We start from the raw sequence: 16,464 nt of genomic DNA, 5'->3' as shown, positions 1-16,464 counted from the left end.
AAAAAGACAGTAGAAGCTGTGGTAGTAGATGATTTGCCTAAGTCTGTGCAGATCCAGGGATTAAAAGAAACAGTTGCAGCACTGAAAGCAGCTAAGGTCAAGTTAGCCTGTCCTGACATACAGACGGACACTATTAGTCCAATTTATTTCATCATTGTAAGTGATTATTATCACTGTTTTGTGCAAAATATAGTAAGTAAACATGATGTTCACTTGCTGAAAACAGCAGGAGGCCACATGATATGTGGTCCCATTCCCTCTCAAAGTGGGAAAGAAGCTGATATTGACTCAATGGAAAATGTACTAGTTACGAGAATAACCGCTGATCATGTACCACAGCAAAAATTATCGTTACTGGAAGAAATGAATGAACCAGTTGATAAGTTGTGGGATTTAGATGCGATAGGTATTGATGTAAATAAACCAAGCCCACAAGAGTCTCAGACTTATAATCAATATTTGGACACTGTCAAATATAAAGATGGACAGTATTGGGTTAGGTTACCATGGAAATTAAATCCACCACATCTGCCTAGCAATTATCGCTTGGCTTTCGGATAAATGAAAGCACAAATACATGAGCTCAGGAAGAATCCAGAGCTACTGACTGTCTATGATATCATACAAGAACAGTTGGACAATAAATTCATTGAGGAAGTAGTCGAAGACAAGTTGAAGACAGAAGCTCATTATCTCCCGCACCATGGAGTCAGAAAAGATTCTGAAACCATTCCACTACGTGTTGTATATAATTGCAGCGCACGTGCAAATAAAGATGTAGCAAGTCTTAATGATTGTCTGATGACCGGACCCTCACTAACTGAGAAGCTTGGAGACGTGCTTATGAAATTTCGCACAAACCCATATGCCTACACGGCTGATATTTCCAAAGCTTTCTTAAGAGTAGGACTACAAGAAATAGAGATTATACTCGATTCTTGTGGCCTGAAAATCCACATGATCCTCAAAGTCCTGTGAAAACTTATCGTTTCAAATCATTATTATTTGGTGCAACATCCTCTCCATTCTTACTAGAAGCTACTCTAAATACACATTTGAAGAAATCTGAAAGTCCCTTCAAAGAAATCTTAAAGAAAAGTTTCTATGTGGACAATCTTCAAGGTACTGTGAATAAAGAGGAGGATTTGAAATCCTTATACAGAGAAGCTAACAAGGAGATGAAAGAAGCAAATAGTCCTCTAAGGATGTGGAATACTAATTCAAAGCAATTAAGGGAACTTATCAAGGAAGATTTCCCTGAAACTGAAATTCCTGATTGCAACAATATGCTGGGACTTAATTGGAACACACAGGAAGATACTTTGAGTCTCAAAAGGATAAACAATAAATCATGCAGTACACTCACCAAACGCAGTTTACTGTCAGAGGTATCACAATGTTTTGATCCTCTAGGACTCGTCTCACCAATTACCATAAAAGGTAAAATGCTTATGCAAGATGCATGGAAGCTCAAAATTGGATGGGATGAGACCTTGCCTCTAGAAATGAGTCAAGCATGGGATGAAATATCCAGGGAGGTTAAGCAACTTCATCAAATTAAATTTCTCAGACAAATAGGTCAAGAGGGAAACAAGTACACATTACATGTGTTCCGTGATGCGTCAACCAGAGGTTATGGTGCTGTAGCTTACATGAGTAATGCTAAAGGAAGTACACTATTTACTTCAAAGGCCAGGGTAGCACCCTTGAAGGTCAGAACAGTACCACAATTGGAACTGACAGCACTCTATGTAGGTACAAAATTAGCTGTCTATCTCAACAAAGTACTTGATCATCTCACTATTGAGAAAACCGTGATCTGGGGTGATAATAAAGCAGTTCTCCAGTGGTTAAGAAATAATAAGAGTAAGTTGATCTATGTACAGAACCGAGTAGCAGAAATAAAAGAGATGCAGAGAGATTATCTCTTTCTCCACGTCTCTACCCAAGAGAATCCAGCTCACATGTTGTCACGTGGCGTCCCACTCAAGAAATTTGTGGATAATAAATTATGGCTCCACGGACCGAACTGGCTCTCTAATGAAAATAACTGGCCTCAGCAAAAAGCTCACATTATGCCAAAAGAAACAGCAGAAATAAGTTGTGTAAATACTGCAGACACAACAGAAATAGTCATTGATGGATCTAAATACTCATCTTTGGGTAAACTCTTAAGAGTTACAGCTCTTGTCTTTAAATTCATTAAAGGAATAAAACCTGATTATGAATATCTTGAACCCATTAAATACTGGGTGAAACTAATACAGAAAGATGTTTTCTCTACAGAATATAAATTTCTGGAAACAAAATAAATCCCCAAAGAAACCTGTTATGATTAATTCTTTAGGACTTATCTCGACTCAGAAAAGATTATAAGATGTCGAGGAAGAATTAATAATTCTTCACTACCTAAGGAAGCCATACATCCAATATTGATCCCCAAGAATCATTGGCTAACAAAACTGATTGTGCAAAACGCCCACAGTAACGTGTTACATGGTGGGGTAGATGACACACTTTGTCATATACGACAATCCTACTGGATACCTCAAGGTCGACAAAGTGTGAAAAAACAAATAAAGGACTGCATTACTTGTCGTCACTACGATATGCGAGTATGTCAGTATGAGGGTCCACCTCCATATCCCTCTGAAAGAGTTTGTCATGTCACTCCATTTAAGGTGACAGGTGTAGATTACACTGGACCAATAATTTTAACCAAAACAGTTGACAAAGTTCCCATCAAGGTGTACATCTGTTTGTTCACTTGTGCTACAACTAGAGCAGTACATCTAGAAGTAGCCACTGACATGTCTGCTGAAACCTTTATCAAATTATTCAGAAGGTTTGCAGCCAGAAGGGCATGTCCCAGGCTGATGATTTCAGCTAATGCAACGAACTTTGTTGCTGGTGCTGCTTATATAAGCAAGATCTTTGATCAGCCAGAAGTACAACAGATGCTAAATCAACGCAGTTGTCGTTGGAGATACATTCCTCCTAAATCTCCATGGCACGGCGGATTTTATGAAAGAATGATCGGCATTGTAAAACGTTGTTTAAGGAAGACTCTTCATCGTCAGAGAATCGACTTAGAAGAATTCCGTACAGTTGTGACTGAAATAGAAAATAGAATCAACAACAGACCTCTAACTCATGTTACCGATGATCTGGACAATTTAGAAATGTTAAGTCCATCTCATTTACTCCATGGCAGAAGGCTCGAACCTGTTCCTCCCATGAATAATAAAGAAATCATAGAGGATCCTACTTATTTCGAACCTGAGCAACTCAGACGTAAATTCAAACACCTTAAAAGTGATTGAACGTTGGGAGAAAATTTGAGAGAACACTTCTATGGAGCTGGTGTTCCAGAAATTCATAAGTCCTTAAGACCTGGTGACATAATGATTATTGACAATGATGGTCCGAGGTCCCAATGGCCACTTGGAAAAATTGTGACCATATATCCTGATGCAAATGGAATCATCAGGACAGTTGATGTTTTAAGCAAAGGTGTAGTGAATAAGCGGACAATAAATAAACTAGTGCCGTTAGAATTACACAGTGCTGAAAACAAATTTAGTGATTCTCCAGAAACCACACAGACTAAAGCTGTTCAGAAAAGACAAGCAGCAGTGGTGGCAAGTGAGAAAATCAAAGTAATGACGAATAGTTCACCTGCAGCAAACCTCCGCCGCCCCCCAGTGTGGAGAAATTTTCTCCAGGAGAGGGGGTATTAGCCCCTTCAGCCCCTTTCAGCCCTGAGGAGCCCAGCCCTCTCAGAAGGGGCAAGCGTCTTGTTTACTGCTACAGCAAGTAATTGATCCCAGATGCTGTACCAGTATGTGACGTGGTCAAGCGACCGAAGCTCCTTGCAGTCCAGTGTTGCAAAGTGTAGTTTAATAAAAGACAGTCCATCTCTTGCCTTAGCAGGACAATTAGGGAAAATCCTGCTTCCACTTTATTACCATGGTAAAGATAGTGTATATTGTTGTCTATGCTTAAGACAGCAATAATCAAGCATTCTGCTTTGCTTTATGGAGGAAGTGGCAAGGAAGCAAAAAGTACTAGGTCACCTTTTCCTTCATGTGCTAGGGGGCAGTGACGGTGCAAGAGGCAGTGGCATCTTCAGATTACTTTTGACTCTACTGAGAGTCACACTGACACCAGGATAACCAACAAAGAACATTGATCCGTGCATTAGTGTAAATAAAGTTTCTCACAAAACATAGTAAACACTTACAGAGAAGTGTGATCAGCTTCTTTAGTGATAAGATTGTGAACAATAAAGACAAATCTTGTGGAACATAGTGTACCAGTGTGCGTATTCCTAGACTATGAAAGACGTGGATATCCAAGGACACATCAGCTTCTATCAAGTCACCGATACCTGTCAAAGGTGTGAAGAACACCATAGCTCACGCTACAAGAGCAAGGTGGGTTATAGATTTCTTGTAGTACGGGGGACTGCGCAGTTCTTGAGTTGCAAGGAGTTTGTAATCAACCTATAGTCGGCAGTGAGGTGCAGACTTTTGAGTCCACACAAGTACGTAAGTCAGTCATCAGTGAATGAAATATGCTGACATAACACCCCCTAGGGGTAATTTATAATCTTACAAAATATAATTCATTTCAGCCCGTTGAGAAATGATCTTCAACAGCTTCTCAAGACCTCGTCTGCAGAGGCGGCTGTGCAGGCGATGAGCTGTCTTTCTAAGCTAAGTTTTCCCTATATTTAAACTATAAACTTAGCTGGTAAACCATTTCTCAACACACTCTCACTGTAAAATGGGGGTTCCAGGAGAAAAAGGTGGTGTAGAAATACACTTGGGTATGGATGGTAACACTTGTATTTGCAGAGTCATGAGGGGAAAGCCCAGCTTTCCTTGTTGTGCACTTAACACTGGCAAAACCTACTATATTATGTTTGGTAACAGAGCAGGTGTTGCGCAACTTAACACACTATACCCTTCTCACACTATACCATTCACTTATATATCCATACCTCACCTATGCTATCTGTGCTTGGGGTTCAACTGCAGCAACACACCTAAAGCCAATAATAACCCAACAAAAAGCCGCAGTAAGAATAATCACTAAATCCCATCCCTGGCAACACAGCCCCCCACTCTTCATAGATCTAAACTTACTCCCTCTTCAGACCAACCACACTTACTACTGTGCAATCTATATCTACAGGACCTTAAATTCCAATATTAACTTTGACCTAAAATGCTTTCTTGATAGTTGTGACAGGATCCACAGGCATAACACCAGACACAAACATCTCTATGACATTCCCTGTGTTCAACTAAACCTTTACAAAAATTCAATGTATTTCAAAGGACCTAAAATCTGGAACACCCTACCTGAAAACTCTAGAACTGCAGACACATTCTTCACTTTTAAAACTACAGTTAGAAAACATCTTAACTCCCTGATACACCCCAACAACTAACAACATGAAAACCACCTGGTGGTACACAATTACACTCACTCTCCCACTGACTATAAACCCAGAAATACTAATCTTAATCTTAAAACAATAAATCCTAACTAGTCATAAGTTTGCCTATGATACTCCAATATAGACACTTTGTATTGTGCCAAAACAAAAACATTCACATTGCTGAACTCAAAAATTATGATGTAGTCACTTAGCCTTAATACCATAATCTGTAAGGATTTAATGTTAAGAATTAATCTAAGTCTGCCCGAAATGCCTAGCCATGCTAGGTGTCTAGTGGCCCCTTCTGTAATTAGTATTTTATAACATGTAAACCACACAATACCCAAAACCTGTAAATCCCACATTGTAACCCTTATAGTGAATAAACTTGAATTGAATTGAATTGAATTGTTCTTGCCTGTAGGTCTATGCGGGAACTGAGAGAGGGGCATGGTGAGCGACGCTCACATACGGCACCACATAACGTCACACATGCTGGCCACTGGGCCTAGCTGAGCAGGGAGCCTAAATGTATATATGGACGATACGATCTACAATATACCACACAAACATATACATGGGAATTCAGTAGCTATACTGACATCACTTCTCACACACTCACTTCTCACATGCACTCTCACTTCTCACATACACTCTCACTTCTCACACAGACTCACTTCTCACACACTCACTTCTCACACACACACTCACTTCTCACACACACTCACTTCTCACACACACACTCACTTCTCACACACACTCTCACTTCTCACACACACACTTCTCACACACACACACACTCACTTCTCACATGCACTCACTTCTCACACACACACTCACTTCTCACACACACATTCACTTCTCACATGCACTATCACTTCTCACACATACACTCAGTTCTCACACACACTTCTCACACACAGTCCTCTCAGTAGTATCAGTTACCAGTAACCAGTTACCAGTAGATGACTCACTACCAACTGTCTGTGTGAATCATTGACTGTTATTCACATTGCTGCTGACCATAGCATGTTTTTGAACACTGCTCACCCCTAGGCACTGGTGGGTCAGTCTGAGATAGGGAGCAGAGAGAGGCAGGGCGGCTGATGGTGCTTCCCATACTTTCCGTCATAATTATACGTACTAACCAGCCTACGTGAGTGTTTTTACCCCATCCACGTTATCGAACCCACATGACAATTTGGTGACAGCAGTGTGGGAGTGGATTTACGGGTATTTCAGACGTTAGAAGATTGTTTGTGGGGTGCCGGCAGGTCAGAGGTGAACCGTCTCTGCCACCTCTAGCTAGAAGCTTACCCTCACCTCCACCCTGTGTACTCCAGCCTGCAAGCAAGTTGCAGCCGTCTTTCAAGCTTCCTGGCTTAGTTCGTGTGCTAATTGCTTCAATCTCCGAGAGGTTGACCCGGATTTTGCAATTAAGCCAGCCAGTAAGCCAGACTGTGAAAGCCAGTCAGCCTGCCTCAGCCTATCATCCAGCCTGTCTCTTGTCATCCACCTGCTCCTTCTTGCTGTGTGCATCGTTACAAGACATTCTCGTGGGTTAAGCCAGTCAGCCAACCCACCTTCCTAACCCAGCTGAGAGAGAGACGTAAGCCACGCAAGTTCCTCTGAAGTATTGTCTCCTATATCGCTTTGTGCTCCCAGTTGGGTGCTAAGAGTGGTCTTCACCATCCCTGTGGCATATGTGGCTTATTTAAGCCACCTGGATGCTGTGCCTGGTGAGAAGTGCGTGGCAGTGAGAGTGCACAGGGCCAGCTTGTTCTGCTGCCCCCACCACCATCACCACCACCGCCACCAGCACCACCACCGCCACCAGCACCACCCGCCACCCACTCACCCACCTCATCTACCAGTAGGTTTTTTCCACCCTTGTACCTGATCCTTGTACTGTTTTGGTTTACATAATTGATCAAGAGATTGTAGCTGTGCACCAACGATAAAGCCAATTATGTGAGTTCACCTAGAAAGCGCATTTCTTCACGACAACAGTGTGAGTGTAGGAGGAATCATCACCCGCACAGGACAATGTCTTCACTTCATCACTCGTCACCGTGGTCTACCACTCCAGACTTCAGCGATAATTTTCTGTTTAGAGACATTTTCCTGCATTTAAAGACATTTGTGTGTGTGAGAAGTGTGTACTCGAAGTCTTGTGTTCTCAGTGTAAACTCAGTGTCTCTTTGACTCATTATTTTTACAATATTTTTTCAGTGTTATCGCTCATCTCTCGTGTTTCACTTTTATATTTTTTATCTGTGTTTTTTTACTACTCCTTGCCTTTAGTGAGTATTATTTTGTAGTGTTCAAGTGTATTCCTTATTTCTGTGCAGTACTTTGTTCCTTACCCCAGTCATTCACTGCATATGAAGTCATTCATTATTTTTTTTATCTTGTGTTCTTTCAGCATTGTATTCTCCAGTATTTGTCATTATTGTAATTCATGCAGTGTTATTCACCCCAGTATACTAAATTATCCATTTATTTCTATGTGTACCTTGTTTTTTTTCATATGCCAGCAGTGCCTCATTCCCTTCATTTTTTCGTAGACTCGTGTACCATTATTTTTATGAGCAATTTTTGTAGCATCAGCCCAAGCCGTACACCTGCCATCTCTAGTTTGTATTAGCTGTATGTCGGGACGACATACGTTAGCATCGCCGAGCTCTCAGTAGTATCAGTTTCCAGTAACCAGTTACCAGTAGATGACTCACTACCAACCGTCTGTGTGAATCACTGACTGTTATTCAAGTTGCTGCTGACCATAGCATGTTTTTGAACACCGTTCACCCCTAGGCACTGGTGGGTCAGACTGAGATAGGGAGCAGAGAGAGGCAGGGCGGCTGATGGTGCTTCCCATACTTTCCGTTATAATTATATGTACTAAACAGCCTACGTGAGTGCTTTTACCCCATCCACGTTATCGAACCCACATGACAGCCCCACTTCTCACACATACTCTCACTTCTCACACACACTCTCACTTCTTACACACACACTCACATTTCATACACACATTCACTTCTCACAAACACTCTTAACTTCTCACACACACACTCACTTACACACACACACACTTCTAACACACACACACATGCTCACTTTTCACACACACTCTCACTTCTCACACACACTCTCACTTCTCACACAGACACTCACTTTTCACACAAACTCACTTCTCACACACACACTCACTTCTCACACACACTCTCACTTATAACACACACACACACTCACTTCTCACACACTCACTTCTCACACACGTGCTCACTTCTAGCACACACTCACTTCTCACACACACTCACTTCTCACACACACACTCACTTCTCACACACACTGTCACTTCTCACATGCACTCTCACTTCTCACACACACACTCACTTCTCACACAAACTCACTTCTCACACAGAGTACCACTTCTCACATACACTCTCGCTTTTAAACACACTATCACTTCTCACACACACACACTCACACACGCTCACTTTTCACACACACGCTCACTTCTCACACACATTCTCACTTTTCACACATACTCATTTCTCATACACACACTCACTTCTCACACACCCTCTCACTTCTCACACACATACTCACTTCTCACACACATACTCACTTCTCACACACACTCACTTTTCACACACGCTCACTTCTCACACACACACTCACTTCTCATACACGCACTCACTTCTCACACACTCTCTCACTTCTCACACACACTCTCACTTCAAACACACAGACTCACTTCTCACACACACTCACTTTTCACACACACACTCACTTCTCACACACACTCTCACTTCTCACACACACTCTCACTTCTCACACAGACACTTGCTTCTCACACACACTCTCACTTCGCACACAGACTCTCACTTCTCACACACACACTTACTTCTCACACACACACTCACTTCTCACACACACTCTCACTCCTTACAAACACTCTCACTTCTTACACACACTGTCACTTCTCACACACCTTTTCATTTCTCACACACACTTTCACTTCTCATACACACTCTCACTTCTCGCACACACTCTCACTTTTCTCAAAAACACTCATTTCTCACACACATACTCACTTCTCACACACACTCTCACTTCTCACACACACTCTCACTTCTCACACACTCTCACTTCTCATGCACACACACTCAATTCTCACACACACTAACTTCTCATACACACACTCACTTCTCACACACTTCTCAATTCTCAAACACACTTTCACTTCTCATACACACTCTCACTTCTCACACACACTCTCACTTCTCACACACACTCTCACTTTTCACACATACACCCTCACTTATCACACACACTAACTTCTCATACACTCACTCACTTCCCACACACATACTCACTTCTCGCACAGACTCTCACTTCTCACACACACTCTCACTTCTCACACACACTCTCACTTCTCACACTCTCACTTCTCACACTCTCACTTCTCACACTCTCACTTCTCACACTCTCACTTCTCACACTCTCACTTCTCACACTCTCACTTCTCACAAACACACTCACTTCTTACACACACACTCACTTCTCACACACACTCTCACTTCTCACACACACTCTCACTTCTCACACACACTCACTTCTCACACACACACTTCTCACTCACACTCACTACTCACACACACTCTCACTTCCCACACACACTCACTTCTCACACGCTCTCTCACTTCTCACACACACTCACTTCTCACACACCCTCTCACTTCTCACACACACACTCACTTCTCACACACACTCTCAGTTCTAACACACACACACTCACTTCTCACACATCCTCTCACTTCTCACACACACCCTCACTTCTCACACTCACACTCACTTCTCACACACACTCACATCTCACACACAATCTAACTTCTCACACACACTCTCACTTCTCATACACACTCTCCCTTCTCATACACACTCTCACTTCTCACACACACTCTCACTTCTCACACACACTCTCACTTCTCACACACACTCTCACTTCTCACACACATTCTCACTTCTCACACACTATCTCACTTCTCACAAACACACTCACTTCTCACACACACTCTCACTTCTCACACACACTCTCAGTTCTCACACACACTCACTTCTCACACACACTCACTTCTCACACACACACTTCTCACTCACACTCACTACTCACACACACCCTCACTTCCCACACACACTCTCACTTCTCACACGCTCTCTCACTTCTCACACACACTCACTTCTCACACACCATCTCACTTCTCACACACACACTCACTTCTCACACACACTCTCAGTTCTAACACACACACTCTCACTTCTCACACACCCTCTCACTTCTCACACTCACACTCACTTCTCACACACACTCACATCTCACACACAATCTAACTTCTCACACACACTCACATCTCACACACAATCTAACTTCTCACACACACTCTGACTTCTCACACACACTCTCACTTCTCACAAACAGACTCACTTCTCACACGCACTCTCACTTCTCACACGCACTCTCGCTTCTCACACACACTCTCACTTCTCACACGCATTCTCACTTCTCACACGCACTCTCGCTTCTCACACACACACACTAACTTCTCACACGCACTCTCACTTCTCACACGCACTCTCGCTTCTCACACACACTCTCACTTCTCACACGCACTCTCACTTCTCACACGCACTCTCACTTCTCACACACACTCTCACTTCTCACACACACTCTCACTTCTCTCACACACTCTCACTTCTCGCACACACACTCACTTCTCACACACACACTCTCACTTCTCACACACACTCACTTCTCACCCACAAAAACTTCTCACACACACACTCACTTCTCACACACACTAACTTCTCACACACAGACACACACTCACTTCTCACACACACTCTCACTTCTCACACACACTCTCACTTCTCACACACACACTCACTTCTCACACGCACTAACTTCTCACACACACTCTCAGTTCTCACACACACTCTCACTTCTCACACACACACTTCTCACACACACACTTCTCACACACACACACTTCTCACACACACTCACTTCTCACACACACACACTTCTCACACACGCACACTTCTCACACACACACACTTCTCACACACACTCTCAGTTCTCACACACACTCTCACTTCTCACACACACACTTCTCACACACACACACACTTCTCACACACACACACACTTCTCACACACTCTCACTTCTCACACACACACACTTCTCACACACACACACACTTCTCACACACACACACACTTCTCACACACACACACTTCTCACACACACACACACTTCTCACACACACACACACACTTCTCACACACACACACTTCTCACACACACACACTTCTCACACACACACACACACTTCTCACACACACACACTTCTCACACACACACACACTTCTCACACACACACACTTCTCACACACACACACACATTCACACACACACACACTTCACACACACACACACTTAACACACACACACACTTACACACACACTTATCACACACACACACACATCACACACACACACACACAACACACACACACACACTAATCACACACACACACACACTTCTCACACACACACACACATACTTCTCACACACACACACTTCTCACACACACACACACTTCACACTCACACACTTCTCACACACACACTTCTCACACACACACACTTCTCACACACACACACACTTCTCACACACACACACTTCTCACACACACACACACTTCTCACACACACACACACACTTCTCACTCACACACTTCTCACACACACACTTCTCACACACACACACTCACTTCTCACACACACACACTTCTCACACACACACACTTCTCACACACACACACACTTCTCACACACACACACACACTTCTCACTCACACACTTCTCACACACACACTTCTCACACACACACACTTCTCACACACACACACTTCTCACACACACACACACTTCTCACACACACACACTTCTCACACACACACTCACTTCTCACACACACACACTTCTCACACACACACACACTTCTCACACACACACACACTTCTCACACACACACACTTCACACACACACACACTTCTCACACACACACACACTTCTCACACACACACACTTCTCACACACACACACACTTCTCACACACACACATACTTCTCACACACACACACACTTCTCACACACACACATACTTCTCACACACACACACTTCTCACACACACACACTTCTCACACACAATTCCCTTACACATGACTTATTTTTCTTGTCGTTACCCTGTTGTGAATGTTGTTCATAGCGTGGAGGAGCAGGGAGTCAGAAGGTAGGATGTTTCCGTTCATTCTGGCACCATCAGTCAGAATTTTAAGAGCTTGTTTAAACCGGCCGTTCATCACCAACCATCGAGGTGACTCTGGCAGCAGCCTGAGTCAGGGAAGTAGGATGACACATGTAATAATTATTACGAAGATAAATGTGTGAAACTAATATTGGCAGTGCCAGTTTGGAGTAATATATGTAATCTCCCAGACATGTCATACAGCTGCATCAAGTACAGATATGTCTGAAACTTCCAACAAACTTTTTGAAAAAAAAAAAAAACAGTGGTTATAAGTTTATTTTATGACTGCTTAAAATCCTTTGCATGACAAGGAGCTTAACATGAAATATGTCAATAATATCAGCTATTCCTTTCATTATAAATTATACTGTGTAAAAATTAAAGCTTAATTTTTATCATTTATTACTGAGTTGAACTGTGAAATAAGAGAGATGAGCTGAGGATCAACACTCAGAGGAGACTTGATCACAGCATTCAAGATGCTTGGAAAATCATTACCAAAATGAACAAAGACAAGTTTTGTATATGTGTTGGGCTGGATTTAAAGACATACTGTACTGTATATGGAAATTAAATCTATTAATGAACTAGGGAAATATAATTAAAAAAATTCAATGTAAAAGTACAAGCGGAAGGAAATTTCACTTGGAGACAAGAAGAGAAATGTATGAGAGTATAATGGTACCAACACTCTTATATGAGTGCGAAGCTTAGGTTGTGAATGTTACAGCACGGAGGCTGGAGGCAGTGGAGAGCAATGTTACAGCACGGAGGCTGGAGGCAGTGGAGAGGAATGTTACAGCACGGAGGCTGGAGGCAGTGGAGAGCAATGTTACAGCACGGAGGCTGGAGGCAGTGGAGAGGAATGTTACAGCACGGAGGCTGGAGGCAGTGGAGAGCAATGTTACAGCACGGAGGCTGGAGGCAGTGGAGAGCAATGTTACAGCACGGAGGCTGGAGGCAGTGGAGAGCAATGTTACAGCAAGGAGGCTGGAGGCAGTGGAGAGCAATGTTACAGCAAGGAGGCTGGAGGCAGTGGAGAGCAATGTTATAGCAAGGAGGCTGGAGGCAGTGGAGAGCAATGTTACAGCACGGAGGCTGGAGGCAGTGGAGAGCAATGTTACAGCAAGGAGGCTGGAGGCAGTGGAGAGCAATGTTACAGCAAGGAGGCTGGAGGCAGTGGAGAGCAATGTTACAGCACGGAGGCTGGAGGCAGTGGAGAGCAATGTTACAGCACGGAGGCTGGAGGCAGTGGAGAGCAATGTTACAGCAAGGAGGCTGGAGGCAGTGGAGAGCAATGTTATAGCAAGGAGGCTGGAGGCAGTGGAGAGCAATGTTACAGCACGGAGGATGGAGGCAGTGGAGAGCAATGTTACAGCAAGGAGGCTGGAGGCAGTGGAGAGCAATGTTACAGCAAGGAGGCTGGAGGCAGTGGAGAGCAATGTTACAGCACGGAGGCTGGAGGCAGTGGAGAGCAATGTTACAGCAAGGAGGCTGGAGGCAGTGGAGAGCAATGTTATAGCAAGGAGGCTGGAGGCAGTGGAGAGCAATGTTACAGCACGGAGGCTGGAGGCAGTGGAGAGCAATGTTACAGCAAGGAGGCTGGAGGCAGTGGAGAGCAATGTTACAGCAAGGAGGCTGGAGGCAGTGGAGAGCAATGTTACAGCACGGAGGCTGGAGGCAGTGGAGAGTAATGTTACAGCAAGGAGGCTGGAGGCAGTGGAGAGCAATGTTACAGCAAGGAGGCTGGAGGCAGTGGAGAGCAATGTTACAGCACGGAGGCTGGAGGCAGTGGAGAGCAATGTTACAGCAAGGAGGCTGGAGGCAGTGGAGAGCAATGTTACAGCAAGGAGGCTGGAGGCAGTGGAGAGCAATGTTACAGCACGGAGGCTGGAGGCAGTGGAGAGCAATGTTACAGCAAGGAGGCTGGAGGCAGTGGAGAGCAATGTTACAGCAAGGAGGCTGGAGGCAGTGGAGAGCAATGTTACAGCACGGAGGCTGGAGGCAGTGGAGAGCAATGTTACAGCAAGGAGGCTGGAGGCAGTGGAGAGCAATGTTACAGCAAGGAGGCTGGAGGCAGTGGAGAGCAATGTTACAGCACGGAGGCTGGAGGCAGTGGAGAGCAATGTTACAGCAAGGAGGCTGGAGGCAGTGGAGAGCAATGTTACAGCAAGGAGGCTGGAGGCAGTGGAGAGCAATGTTACAGCACGGAGGCTGGAGGCAGTGGAGAGCAATGTTACAGCAAGGAGGCTGGAGGCAGTGGAGAGCAATGTTATAGCAAGGAGGCTGGAGGCAGTGGAGAGCAATGTTACAGCACGGAGGATGGAGGCAGTGGAGAGCAATGTTACAGCAAGGAGGCTGGAGGCAGTGGAGAGCAATGTTACAGCAAGGAGGCTGGAGGCAGTGGAGAGCAATGTTACAGCACGGAGGCTGGAGGCAGTGGAGAGCAATGTTACAGCAAGGAGGCTGGAGGCAGTGGAGAGCAATGTTACAGCACGGAAGCTGGAGGCAGTGGAGAGCAATGTTACAGCAAGGAGGCTGGAGGCAGTGGAGAGCAATGTTACAGCAAGGAGGCTGGAGGCAGTGGAGAGCAATGTTACAGCACGGAGGCTGGAGGCAGTGGAGAGCAATGTTACAGCAAGGAGGCTGGAGGCAGTGGAGAGCAATGTTACAGCAAGGAGGCTGGAGGCAGTGGAGAGCAATGTTACAGCACGGAGGCTGGAGGCAGTGGAGAGCAATGTTACAGCAAGGAGGCTGGAGGCAGTGGAGAGCAATGTTACAGCAAGGAGGCTGGAGGCAGTGGAGAGCAATGTTACAGCAAGGAGGCTGGAGGCAGTGGAGAGCAATGTTACAGCAAGGAGGCTGGAGGCAGTGGAGAGCAATGTTACAGCACGGAGGCTGGAGGCAGTGAAGAGCAATGTTACAGCACTGAGGCTGGAGGCCGTGGAGAGCAATGTTACAGCAAGGAGGCTGGAGGCAGTGGAGAGCAATGTTACAGCACGGAGGCTGGAAGCAGTGGAGAGCAATGTTACAACAAGGAGGCTGGAGGCAGTGGAGAGCAATGTTACAGCACGGAGGCTGGAGGCCGTGGAGAGCAATGTTACAGCAAGGAGGCTGGAGGCAGTGGAGAGCAATGTTACAGCACGGAGGCTGGAGGCAGTGGAGAGCAATGTTACAGCACGGAGGCTGGAGGCAGTGGAGAGCAATGTTACAGCAAGGAGGCTGGAGGCAGTGGAGAGCAATGTTACAGCAAGGAGGCTGGAGGCAGTGGAGAGCAATGATACAGCACGGAGGCTGGAGGCACTGGAGAGCAATGTTACAGCACGGAGGCTGGAGGCAGTGGAGAGCAATGTTACAGCAAGGAGGCTGGAGGCAGTGGAGAGCAATGTTACAGCAAGGAGGCTGGACGCAGTGAAGAGCAATGTAGCAGCAAGGAGGCTGGAGGCAGTGGAGAACAACGTTACAGCACGGAGGCTGGAGGCCGTGGAGAGCAATGTTACAGCAAGGAAGCTGGAGGCAGTGGAGAGCAATGTTACAGCAAGGAGGCTGGAGGCAGTGGAGAGCAATGTTACAGCAAGGAGGCTGGAGGCGGTGGAGAGGAATGTTACAGCAAGGAGGCTGGAGGCAGTG

General features: G+C 45.0%; 1 protein-coding gene across 1 annotated transcript in view; it reads right to left on the bottom strand.

The window, feature by feature from the left end:
• LOC128688152 (organic cation transporter protein) overlaps positions 1-16,464 on the bottom strand; it is a 655,980-nt gene that overhangs the window by 143,823 nt on the left and 495,693 nt on the right. The window contains exon 10 of the mRNA XM_070087495.1: positions 12,770-12,917. Coding sequence (XP_069943596.1) covers positions 12,770-12,917 — 148 coding nt within the window. The remainder of the gene's footprint in view (positions 1-12,769; positions 12,918-16,464) is intronic.

Source organism: Cherax quadricarinatus, chromosome 2, assembly GCF_038502225.1.
Source record: "Cherax quadricarinatus isolate ZL_2023a chromosome 2, ASM3850222v1, whole genome shotgun sequence".
In the NCBI taxonomy this organism is placed as follows: domain Eukaryota; kingdom Metazoa; phylum Arthropoda; class Malacostraca; order Decapoda; family Parastacidae; genus Cherax; species Cherax quadricarinatus.
This window is presented reverse-complemented; position numbering and strand designations above follow the sequence as displayed.